The sequence below is a fragment of the Canis lupus genome, chromosome 11, assembly GCF_011100685.1.
Source record: "Canis lupus familiaris isolate Mischka breed German Shepherd chromosome 11, alternate assembly UU_Cfam_GSD_1.0, whole genome shotgun sequence".
Classification (NCBI taxonomy): Eukaryota; Metazoa; Chordata; class Mammalia; order Carnivora; family Canidae; genus Canis; species Canis lupus.
The window spans coordinates 68,243,086-68,255,732 of record NC_049232.1 but is presented as its reverse complement, the minus strand read 5'-3'; the positions used below and the strand labels follow the sequence as shown (position 1 = coordinate 68,255,732).

Here is a 12,647-nt window from a genome sequence, read left to right as displayed (position 1 = left end):
GGAAACATACGGCCTTTGGAAAGGCAGCAATGGCCTACGGCTTTATCTTAGGGGACACCTGCTTCGTGATTATTCATTAAACTGCACACTTGTTATGCCATTTTTGGTTTAAAAACTTTACAATTTAAAAGTTGCTATAACTCTCTGAAAACAAATTGTCATTTTTTGTAAAGATTTTAAAAGGAAAGGGGAAAATAATCCCAGTGGATGTACAGACCTCTGTGGTCTTGTCCTGAGAAAGAGAAGAGACCAAAAGAAAGGCAGGAGCCATCCGGGGAGAGGTGTGTCACCTGCCAGAGGTGCATGGAGAAGGAAGGCATGGTCAGAAATGAAGCCCCTGACTGTGTCACCTCTATGCTGCTGATGAGAGGACCAACGAACACAGTCTTTCTGGAAAGCCATTTGTAAATATATACAAAGAGCCTTTGACGTGTTTCTGGCCCATGACCCCGTCATTTCACTTCCAGGGCTCTCTTCCAAGGAAAATAATCAGAGGGGGCAATTCATGCGCAAGGATTTTCATCACAGAGTTGTTTGCAATAGCTAAGGAGGAGATAGAAGTATATCTGAACAGAGAGCTGGTTAAATAAATACATGTCCGTAAACTAGAGTAGTATGCAAGCACTGTAAAACAAAGGCTTGGAGAGTATTTAGTGACGTAGAAAATGTTCATGCTGCAACTTTCATTTAAAAAAGGCAAAATGATGGGGGTGCCTGGGTGGCCAGTCGGTGAAGCATCTGCCTTTGGCTCAGGTCATTATCCCGGGGTCCTGGGATGGAGCCCCGCATCAAGGCTCCTTGCTCAACAAAAGGCAAAGGGATAGAAAATGTACAATAAAAGTTGTTCGGTTTTCTTTCTGGAATGTGTACACACACACAGAAAAGACACCCGAATGTTCATGCTGATTCTGTCTGGGTGGTGGAAGACATAAAGGGAGGAAGGGATGGAAGAAGCAGAGGGAGCAGGAGGAGAGGGAGATGGGAGATGAATCTCAGGCCACCAGCTCATACTGGCCAGACACGTTTGCTAAGACCAAGGAGGCCAGACGCCAGAGCTCAAGGCTCACTTCCAAACAGCAAAGCACCTGATGAGCCAGAAAAGCAGAAGCCTCAGCAAGCCGGCCCCGCGGCAATGCCAACAAGTAGCTGTAGTGTGCCTGCATGTCCCCAGAGAAAGGGAAAATTGGGAAAGGGGGCAGGGACAAGAGGCTTTCGTTGCTCAGCTTCCCGGCCCCCACTCTCCTGTTCCTCCTCCTGGAGACCTCTGCTCCCTCAGTATAACCCCCAGAATCCTGAGCACCTGAAGCCATTTCTTTCCCCAGAGGGATCCTTTCTGGAACAAGGCGCCATCCCTGATGCTGGGGTGAAGGATCCTCCTCTTTCTCATCTCCCAAGGGAGCGCCTGGGGCCAGCCACTAGCTTACCTGAACAAAGACTGGAAACACGAGGACTTTGGGGGCCAGGGTGACGTAGGTGCCATAGCTTGAGTGTGGGGCATGCGGCCTCATGACCGGGCAGTTCTGGTAGTTCCCGTGGCCCTTCATGGTCTGCACTGTTTTCATCAGCCGGGACTTCTTCCCCAGGCCCGTGTAGGACTTCCCTTTACTGGGACTACCTGATTCTGCGGAACAGAAATGGGGGGACCATGAGGCATGTCCAGGCAAAGGCATCCCCTCTGCAGAAACAGGGAACACAGACTGGGCCAGCCAGTCACCACTTCCTGAGTATATGCTACCTGCCGGGCCCTGTGCAAGGTACTGAAAACACAGGGAGGCCCCTGAAGGGTCTTGAGCCTCAGGGATTCCCTCGCACTCTTCTCATGGGAGCTGGTGACACATAAATAAGCAGCTCCGGGGCTCAGAGGGAGGCAGCAATCCCCAACCAGTGTCCAAAGCTCGAATCAGACCCACCTATCATTTTGGCCTCGGGCTTTACAAAATCAGGAAATCTCTCATATTTGAGAAATCAGAAGATCTGACCTCCCAGGGCCCACAGTCCCACACAGAACAATGGGTCAGTTGGGCCGCCCTGGGTGTCAGTCACGCCCTCTCTCCGCCTCCCCGTCTCTCCCAGCCCTGCGGCTCCCTCTATGCGCCCAGTGCATTTCACATTGTTTCATCGCCTCCCAGTCCCATGGACAAAGGGACAGAAGATCCAGTGGGCTTTGCTAGGCTGTATCGGAGCCTTCCCTCTGTGAACCATGGGAGCTGGGGCAGCCTGGCTTGCCTACGTCAGTCTAAAATAAGGAGTGGCACCTGCTGGCCCAGTTCTTGAGGAAAGAACACCAGCTCTGAGGCCCTGTGGTTGTGCCCAAATCCTACTCCTCTACTTACTAGCTTGGTGGGTAGGTCAAGGGCAGAGCAAGCATTAGGGCTCAGCATATACCTGGGCCCCCTCCTGTATGGGCAACTGACCTGGATGTCTGGCCCATGTCCGAGGACCTAGGAGTCCTTTCGCACCCAACCCCAGTTCTGGCAGCCAAGGGGTGAAAAGGTGGTCTGAGCTAAGTCTCGGGGAAGCTCCCCGCCAACGCAAGGTCCGCAGCCTCAAAGGAAAGACTCAGCTCAGAAGATCTCACATTTACTTCCTCCGCCCACCACATGCCCCTTCTCACTAATCAGGGTGAGAAAAACAAGTCAGATCCCCATGACAAGTGACCACCGATCACAGCCACATCTTGGGGCAGGACTCAAACCATAATAACTTAAACCACTTCCTGCCTCTTCAAGGAGGCAAGAGAGTAGAAAGAGTGTGCGCCCAGGCTGGGGAGGGCGCGGGGACTGAGGGCGGGATGGGGGGCTCTCACAACAGGCCTGAAGGGAAACAGCTTAGTGATCGGTATAGGAGTGGAGCGCACGAGGGATTAGCACAAACCCAAGCTGACAGACAGTGCATCCACCAGGGCTGGTGTTAGGACAGGCCTGCCAGGCCCCAAACCATACTGTGAATGAGATATCACAGGGTCTACCTGAAACTAGACAAGACAGTCTAACAGAACATGACCAAGCCTAGACCAGAGAAGGCAAAACCACACGGGACTGACAAGTGGGGGACCGAGGCAAAACAGACCAAAATTAGAGGGTACCACTTGCAGAGGCCAAAACCTGGGCCCTGTGCGTCCCGTCTCAGGCTTGGAAAAGAATCTGTCTCTTCCCTTCCTTAGCCCAGCTGCACAGGGCTGTCACAGCATCTTCACCTTGGGCCTACAGAGCCAGAAGTAAGCCGGGTGCCACACCTGTGCCTTTGGGTGGGGAAGGTGTGCTGAGCCCCACTGTATAGACCAGGCAACTGAGTGAGGCCTAGAGTAGCTGGGAGACCTGCCCAAGGACACTTGACCAGTATAGGGTATAAAGCAACATCAACCCAACCTATCCAGCAGTCATGCCTGAGAGCCCCATCTCTACACACCCCTGGATAACACGTGGCAAGGGGGCATGGCTCCCCAAAAAGGATTTTCTGAACTATCTTTTTAAAAAAACAATCCAGGTTGCAACCCAGCTGCTCAGCTCTGTGAAGCCAAACTCCGTGATTTCCCACCTGCTACCTCTTAACATCCTCTGGTCTGAACTCCATGTCACCCCTTTTTGCTAGAACACCTGCTTCACTGACCAAACACAGTAATTACTCGGCTTTCCTCTGGCTTCCGAGGCGAGCCCTGGCAGCCATCCCACTCTGGCAGTGGGGAATCTGAGGCTGGGCCCCTTTGCAGGGCAGGGGACAATACTGAGGGCACCAGGGCCCCAGGGAATATGCCAACTACAAGCAGCAAGTGCCCTAGGCCTCAGAAGGGCACCAGATCCCATTCAGCTCTGGATGACTCAACCCTCCTCCCGGAAAGGCCAGGTGGCCCAGCCAGAGAAGGAGACAGAGGTCGGCACCCTGCTGACAGCCCCGGCCTCTGGAGAACCCCAAGTGTGTTTAAGGGAAGGTTCAGTGCCGCTCCTTCCTCTGAGCTCCAGGACGGGAAGCTATGAAGACTCGATTGCTGATAAAGAGCCAAGATGTCCTTGCATATCGAAAAACACTATTACCATGAGGAATAAATGAAGGAAGGAAGATCAAAGTTCTCAATACAATGCCTTCAAAAAGCTACCACTGTTGGGGCGCCAGGGTGGCTCAGTCGGTGAAGCAACTGCCTTCAGCTCGGGTGATGATCCCAGGGGCCTGGGATCGAGCCCCACATCCTGCTCCCTGCTCAGCAGGGAGTCTGCTTCTCTCTCTGCCCCTCCCCCTGCTCGTGCTCACTCTCTTTCTAATAAAATAAATAAAATATTTTTTTAAAAAGCTACCACTGTTATTAACGCTGTCATCATCTCTGTACTTGTCCATCTCTCTTCACAGCTTAGATGATTTCTTTTGAGTCACTAAATACCATATTCTCAGGGGGGAATCAAAACGTGGACCCAGGGTAGGAGGACTCCGTCCCACACGACTCGCCCACCGCAGGCAGCACACCTCTCCGGCTCCTGGGCTCCGTGGCCGGCCTTCCAACCCTGGCAGCCACCAGCCATTCGCCTTCACTCAGTCCCTCGGCTGAAACTCTACTGAGCACCGGCTGCCTGCCACACCCCGGGTCCAGCACCGGATCCGCAGAAAGGAGCCGGCCAGGCCCTGCCTTAATGAAGTCACCATTTAGCGGTGACACCCCGCTCTAACCTAATGCGCTGACTAAAAGCTTTTTAAGAACTCAAGGTTGAATAACCATCAGACTCCTCCCCAGAAGGAACACAGATGCATTTCCAACAGACCAGGCTCATCCATCCAAATGGCCTGCCCTGGAGAGAATGAAGATGCCTTCCGTCAGCAGGTCTGAGCCTGATGGGAGCCCCCCCCACCCCCGCCCCAAGGCACAGGCGCTCTTCCAAGTCCCTGCTATAAGCCAGCATCGAGTTCACACTACCGATGGGGAGGCTGCGAGGAAGTGAGTCCGCAAGGAGCTAGGAAAAGGCCCCTCTCCGGGAAGGAAGTCACCATGCGTTCTGTAGGCACTAGAGAAAGGGCTGGAGCACAGGGCCACCAGGCAAGGCTGGCCACTGCCTTCCAGACACCAGACAGACTCGAGGGGGCTGGACCCCAGCAGGCACGTGGAGGACCATCAGGAACACTACGCCAGCTCCAGCACCAAGACTGGTATCTCAGGTTTCCTGGGAGAAGGCCCGGGTCTTGAGCTCAGCTTCTCTCCCGGGCTCTTAAAACATAAGGCCTGGATTCAGAGGCCAGCGGAGAAGAACCAGGACAGAGACACCCTTGCAGCTCAAAGACAACTGTCCTGGGTGTCGCCTCCCTCAGGGGGCAGACCCTCACAGCCAGTCTCTCCTCTACCCCTCCCAACAACTCTCTGATGTGGGAAGTGTCAGCCCCATTTTATAGAAAAAGAAACTGGACTCCCTGAACTCCACTGGACCGAGGCTCAGGGAGGGGACATGGGTCCGTTCAGTCAGGCAACTCCAATTCGAGCCCTCCATGCCCCCCTCCTGGGCGGCCCCAGCATGTTGCTGGCGGCACCTAACGTATATTAGTTGCTCAGTAAAATGGAATGAATCCCAGTCAGATGCCCAGAATCCCAAACACCATCTCTTAGACTGCTGTGGGAAGATCCCTTCTTCCTTCTCAGTTCAGGTTCCAAGGAGGAAAGACACTGGTTCAGCGAGGGAGAACAGGTATGGTGGGAAGAGAGAGTCTGGGTCAACACGCTGGGGATCCTGACAGCTGACCCCACAGCTATCTGGGACAGGGAGGCCATAGCCGCCGGGGAAAGACCCACCTTCGGGGATGGCATCCTCTTGGTACACAGGTCGCAGCAGCTGCAAAAGAAGATAGAAGGATCACTTCCACCCCAGGAATGGGGAAGGACAACCAGGTGAGCAGCCTGCAGAAAGGAAGGGAGCACCTCAGGGCACCAAAGCCCAGCAGCCTGGCTAAGGAGCAGTGGAGGCACTTGGAGGGATTACAGAATCCAGAATCCTCTAGAATGTTAGAGTTGAACAAAGCTTTATCTTTCATCCAGTGTAACCCGTTGGCTGAGTCCCCAGCTTTCCTGATGGCAGCTTGCTCCAGTGTGTTCCCGGGAACACTGGCACTGTAGGACACTAATGACCCTGCCACAGGGGGGACACCGTCAGGGGAATTGGGGAAAGCCTGGGTCAAACCAGCCTTGACTGCAGGATACCCTCAGAGCCTCGAGCAGGCTATTACACATTGGGAATCTCCCAGAAGAGGAGGAGAGTTTGGGGTATTTCTCAAACGTATTTGACCTCAGGACACTTTTTTTCCCAAAGTGTGCCCCAGGACTAACGTTTTGGTGCACCTACTCCTCGTCCCACCGTGCCATCATGCAGGGTCTGCTTTCCCACCTATTACAGGGGGCTCACCCCTCTCACGGCAGCCCGTTCCCCACTGTAGGAAAGCACAGACTGGCAGCAAGCTCCTCCTTCCTCTGAGGTGAAATCTTCCTCCCTGTGACGTTCCTCGGGCCTGGATCTGTGCCCAGGGATACAGAGATCCATCTGCTCCCTCTCTACCCAGAACAGCCCCGTGGTGGCGGAAGTGAACACGTACCCCCGCCTCCTGACCGAACACCTCCAGCCCCTTGCAGCTCCTCCCTACACAGTTTTGGGCGAGGCCAGGGACCCATACTCTTCACCTTCGCCGGACCAGCTGTCCATACCTGGCTCCCGGGGTTCAATGGGGCCAAGATGATGTAGTTGGGGTCCGTGGAGGCCGTGGCCCGGGACAGCGCAGGCAGGGTATGCTGGCCCCCACGCTTGGCCACCTCGGTGTAGCGTTCCCAGCCGCCGAGCAGCAGCCCATCTGAGCTGTCACACACCAGGTGGCAGCTGTGGCGCTGCTCGGGCCGTGCCTGGGCCCCGTGGGTGCAATTCTTCTCCCGCTTATTGGGGGGTGACTGGAGGTCATGTGTCGACTTGCAGGAGGCCCGCCGCAGGACCCCGCCGTCCGGCCCTGGCTTGACCTGGGGGACCATGCGCCACACAAGCAGGATGATCTCACTGGGGCAGCTCCTACAGTTGGGTGGGGAGGGGAGGTTCACACAAAGAGGTTGAGTTTGGGGAAAGTCAGCCAGGGCGGGGCCTACAACAGAACAGGGCAGAGGACCAGAGTGGGGGTGGGGGAGAGAAAACCCCCAAACCCCAGGGGTAAGAGACCATCTTGAGCTGAGACAGCAAAAGTGTCCCTTCCACCAGTCAACTCTGGTTGACCTGCAGTGGCTGAGAAGAACCCTGAGGTCAAGGCCAGGTTAAACAAGAATACGCAACTCCGCTAAGTGATGTCGGTCACGGTAACGGGTAAAGTGTAAGCAAGGAGGAGCAAGCGAGCCACCCCCCTGCAACTTCTCTATTCTAGAAGTATACCTAAAATGATCATGAGAGTTTCACCCTAGCGTGTCGAAACTAAGGGGGACCCCAATATCCTAAAGAATAATGTCTTAAGCATGCATTCGAAAAATTTGCGAGATCTACACATTCCTTTAAAAACAACAGGCTTAGCTCCAAGGTCACAGCAATTAATGAGCTCAGACTAGAAAGTGACTCCCTGGAGCAGTGACAGGAACCGCAGGGTCCGTTCGAGAGCTTCTTCCCTGCTATTTGCTGTGGGGAGGGGGCGGAGGGATTCAAAATTCCTCGGAGCCTGAACCTTCCATTTTCAGGCCAAGAAGCTGATTCCCTGAGGGGCAAAGTGAATTGCTCACAGCTGCACAGAGGAGGGGAGGAGGGCAGGCCTGGTTCCCTGGGGGCTGGGGGGGGGTGCCATTAGCCCGAGGCCCAAAGCCCCCCGCTGGCCCAGTCACCGGATCTCATGGGCCAGCTCCACGCATTTCCAGTGCTCCACGGGCCTCTCGTTCAGCTGCAGCACGGTGTCCAGCTGCTGCAGCCCTGCCCGCTCCGCTGGACCTCCTGCAGGGACAAAGAAAAGCCACCCAAGGGCTCCTGTGAAGCTCCTGACACTGTCAAAGGACCTCGAGTCACGGCTTCCACAGTGATTCTTATTTTCCTATGCGGCCCTTACTGAAAATAGAGGTTTCGTTCCTGTTTGACATGATTGGGAAGCAAAATACAAAAATCTATTTTCATTTTGATAAAAACAACCCAAAGAAAATGATGAATATATTTTCATAAACCTCAGCCTTCGACTGTGGTCATTTAAAAATATTATTCTTTTGTTTTGAAAAAGTGGGACACTGTTGTGGGCCCCCCGCCCCTTTCAGATCCCACATCTTGTGGGCGAAGCCAGGCACGTGGCCGGCAAGCGAGGCTGGCATCACCCGAGAAGCGTGCTCACTTACCAGAATCCACTGCCTGGACTCGAACCGGAGAGTCACAGCAGATGGTGAAGCCAAAGCCGTCCTTCCCCCTCGGGATGGTGATCTAGGACACAGCCCTGCATGGTTACTCCCAGGAGCCACAAGGCTGCTGCCTCTGCTCCAAGGTTGGGAAGCCCACAGACCCTGCTCCAGAACCACCCTCCTCTCCAAGGGAGCTGGGGCCAAGAAGGAGGCTGGCCAGCCCTTGCTGTCCCTACCTTGGCCCAGGCATCTTTAGTACTCGGTTGTGGGCCAAGCAGGAAGGCTGGGAGCTCAGGACGGTAAGTCCAGGCTGATGGGGAAGGGCCCAGGGTGGACAGAGTCGTGGAAGAGCAAGCCTTGCCTTCCTCAGGCCCCACAGACACATGGTCCAGTCCAGAGAGCCCACCAGACCTACACGCCTCCACTGCCTGTGATCCACTGCCTCCTCGGGCCCCTCTTCTTTTCCCTCAGGGGCTCACAGAGTATCAGCCCAGGGACAAAGCCCACCCACCCAGGTGGCCCAGAGCACAGAGGAAGGAAGATAGGGACATACACACTCACAACCTCAGGACAAGGGCCAGGGAACAAGGGCTAGGGGCTCAGGGAAGGCCATTGCTGGGGCTTGAGGCATCCAGTGAGGGCTCCCAGGTGAGGGGGCAGGTAAGGGCACAGACAGGCCTCCTGGTGAAACCTACACCAGCCACTGACCTCATAGTGCCTGCTGCATGGCAGGTCCACAACCGTCCTTCAGAAGTCCCCTGAAAAGGCCCTGCGCACCCTCTTTGCAAAGCAACACACAATTATGGAGCTCCTACTGCATGCATGCCAGGTTCTACCGAGGTCTTGAGGGCTGAAGTCTTTTTTTTTTTTTAAGATTTTTATTTATTTATTCATAGACACACAGAGAGAGAGAGGCAGAGACACAGGGAGAGGGAGAAGCAGGCTCCATGCAGGGAGCCCGATGTGGGACTTGATCCCGGGTCTCCAGGATCACACCCCAGGCTGCAGGCAGCGCCAAACCACTGCGCCACCAGGGCTGCCCAGAGGGCTGAAGTCTTGACCTCTGGCTCCTGGAGGGCCCCAAGAATATGCAGATCTCTCCAAAGCAAAGGACTCAACATGCCATGGAGCAAAGTACGAGAACCAAGAACCGAGTTGGGAATAGTTCCTTGTGTTTGACTTTGGATGGCGGGCTGGTGCAAGGCAGGCTTAGTGCATGCCAGGAACTCAGCAACCGCTTAGTGAGGACAGCGCAGAGCGGTCCCAGGAGCAGCAGGAACTGTCAGGGTACACTGCTATCTGCTGGCTCAGTTCAGTTCAGCCTTGCTACACTTCCCTCCGTGCACTGCCAACGAGGCTGTGGGTGGGGTACAGCAGGCCTGGGCCCTGCTCGCCCAAGGAGTGAGTCCAGGCTGCTCAGAGCAGGTGTGAGAAAGTGACAGACCTAAGGGAGGAGAAGCCAGGAAAGGGGTTCCCTGGGGTCCCAAGAAACTTCCAAGGAGAAGTGGACATGGAGAGGTCCCTGGTGAGGCACGAGGGAGGGTGTCCCAGGCAGGTTGAAGGAGAAGCCAGCTCAGCACGCTAGAAAAGGTCAAGGGCCAGCGGCCTTTTCAGGAGACTCCTGTCCCCTTCCTCTAGGGGTTGTATCCTTGAGGCTGGGTGCCTGGCATTCACCTACCAGCTGTCCCACAGGCCAGGCGTGAGGAAGGGGAGGGCCGGGGGACCCAGGGTGACCAGGGGCCTTGGAGGCTGTCGGGGAGGCCCCGGAGGCTCTGCTTCCCACCAGCCCTGGGCCTGGATTCAAAGCGAGTTTGTAAAACAGGAAATCTGACAGACAAGGGGAAGGGGGAGGGGGGCAGGAAAATACTCTGTTCCCATAAGAATTCTGGGAAAACACGCAGCTAAGACAGGAAGAGGAAAAAAATGGAAAGAAAGAAAGAAAAACAAACTGTGGAGTGAGTGTGCAAAGCCCAGGCTGAGGCTAAGGGGAGATGTCAGGAGCCTGGTCCACTCCCTGCGAGCAGCAAGGACTTCACGGGGCCTCTCATCCTACCTTCAGCCCAGGCAGGAGCTGGCATTCCAGTCTTTCTAGACCTTTCCCCTTCTGACCCCAGTAAGGGCCACAACCCCTCCTGCCTGGGGTCCTGGCTCTACAAACAGGTAAACAGGCCCTGGCACCCATGGGCTCAGTGCTAGTAGTTTGGGGACTGGCCCCAGGGTTGAATCTGGAGAGAAGTATACTCCTGCAAAAGAGCCTCCCCCTTCCACATCCCGGTCCCCTCGTCCAGGAGGGACTGTAGACCTAGTCCCCTCTGCCTCTCAAGGCATCAGCCTAAGAAGAACCAGCCCAGACAACCATCCAAGTCAGCTGGGGGCTGGGAAGGAAGGGAAGAGGAAGGGGTGCCAGGAAGCAAGCTCCCCTCCTGGCCCCGAGTGAGGGGTGGGACTGCGTAAAGGAAGCAGAATTACACTCTGTCCATGATGAGCACTCACTACGGTGAGAGGACAGTCCCCAAAGAACTGGATCGTCGCTGCAGCCCCAGGGGGAATGCAGGACTGGTTTTCCTATCCCCACTTCACAGAAGAGGAAGCTGAGGCCTGAAGACAGCAAGTGGCAGCCCCCAGCGCTCAGCCCTCCTCTGGGACCTGGGGTTGCAGGGTCAGGAGATGTGGGGAGCAGGCCTGCCCAGGCTCGGGGACGTTGGCAGCTGGGAGTTTCCTGCGCCTTCCGGTCACTGCTCCCAGATCTCACCCAGGCCGGCACCTCACCTCGGCCCTCCTGCCTGCTTTCTGATCCTCTGCCCCACCTGGGCTTCCATCCCAATCCCTAACTGCCACTGTTTATTTCCTATATGTACTTCCCAGGCCCTGCCCCAGGCACTTTGCACACGACATTCCATCTACCCCATGGCACCATCACTGGATATTACCAACCCTCCTCCACTGGCGAGGATACTGAGGCTCAGAGAGGTCTAGAGACATGCTCTTGAGCCTCGGGTAAAGAGGGTAAGAGCTGGGGATCCCTGGGTGGCTCAGCGGTTTAGCGCCTGCCTTTGGCCCAGGGCATGATCCTGGAATCCCAGGATCAAGTCCTACATCGGGCTCCCTGCATGGAGCCTGCTTCTCCCTCTGCCTGTGTGTCTGTTTCTCTCTCTCTGTCTCTCTCATGAATAAATAAATAAAATCTTTAAAAAAAAAAAAAAAAAAAAGAGGGTAAGAGCTGGTGCTGGTTCCTAGCATAGGATCCATCTTGGATGTCAGCGCCAGGCCCTGTCCGTACTCGTGCCTCGCTCCGCTGTGACAGCCGGCGTGCCTGTCTTCTGGCCCACCGGCCCAGGTGGCCACAAACCTCCACTTCCCAAACAGCGTCCTCCACCCCGCCACCCTGCACCCAGCTACTGGGGTCACTGGGGCTGTTCTGCGGGGCTCCAGCAGGACCGGGGGTATAGGCAGGGCCCTGAGAGCTGGGCAGGATGCTAGGGAGAATGGGTGGGTGGCAGCAAGCCGCGCACAGGAGGCCCCTCCGAGGACCGAAGGCTGTCTGTCTGCAGCAGTCGGGACCCACACTCCACTCTGGTCATTACAATATACAGAGGAGCTTTTTTTTTTTTTAAGATTTTATTTATTTATTCATGATAGATACACACAGAGAGACAGAGAGGCAGAGACACAGGCAGAGGGAGAAGCAGGCTCCATGTAGGGAGTCTGACGGGACTCGATCCCAGGTCTCTAGGATCACACCCCGGGCTGAAGGCGGCGCTAAACCGCTGGGCCACCGGGGCTGCCCCAGGAGGAGCTTTTCTATACTTCTAAAATCAGACCCATTCCTGGGACGCCTGAGTGGCTCAGCGGTTGAGCTTTTGCCTTTGGCTCAGGGTGTGATCCTGGGGTCCTAGAATCAAGTCCCACATCGGGCTCCCTGCGTGGAGCCTTCTTCTCCCTCTGCCTGTGTCTCTCCCCTTCTCTCTGTGTCTCTCATGAATAAATAAAACTTAAAAAAAAAAGTCAGAACCACTCCTGAGCTTCCATCAGCTTGGCCATTCCCAAAATCTGGACGTCCCTTCCTTCACCTGCCCTGACCCCAGTCCTGGCTGTTAAAAGAAAACGTGAAAAAAAGAAAAAAAAAAAAAGAAAAGAAAAGAAAACATGTCCAACATGGTCCCAGAAAAGCCCTGAGGCCAAGAGATCATGACCCCCCACTCTGCCCCACATCCCAGAAGCGGCAGCTGAGAGGCCAAGCCCGTCTGTGAGGATGGGCTCTGGAGCCTGAGGACTCCAGAGCCACCTCAAGGCATCACAGCGACCAGGGGGCACATCGTGTGCACACACATACGCACGCAACATC

General features: G+C 55.4%; 1 protein-coding gene across 1 annotated transcript in view; it reads right to left on the bottom strand.

Moving 5' to 3' along the window:
• Nucleotides 1–12,647, bottom strand: part of RGS3 (regulator of G protein signaling 3) — a 120,264-nt gene that overhangs the window by 74,593 nt on the left and 33,024 nt on the right. Inside the window, 5 exon segments of the mRNA XM_038553190.1 lie at nucleotides 1,425–1,621; nucleotides 5,765–5,804; nucleotides 6,668–7,019; nucleotides 7,808–7,913; nucleotides 8,303–8,384. Coding sequence (XP_038409118.1) covers nucleotides 1,425–1,621; nucleotides 5,765–5,804; nucleotides 6,668–7,019; nucleotides 7,808–7,913; nucleotides 8,303–8,384 — 777 coding nt within the window.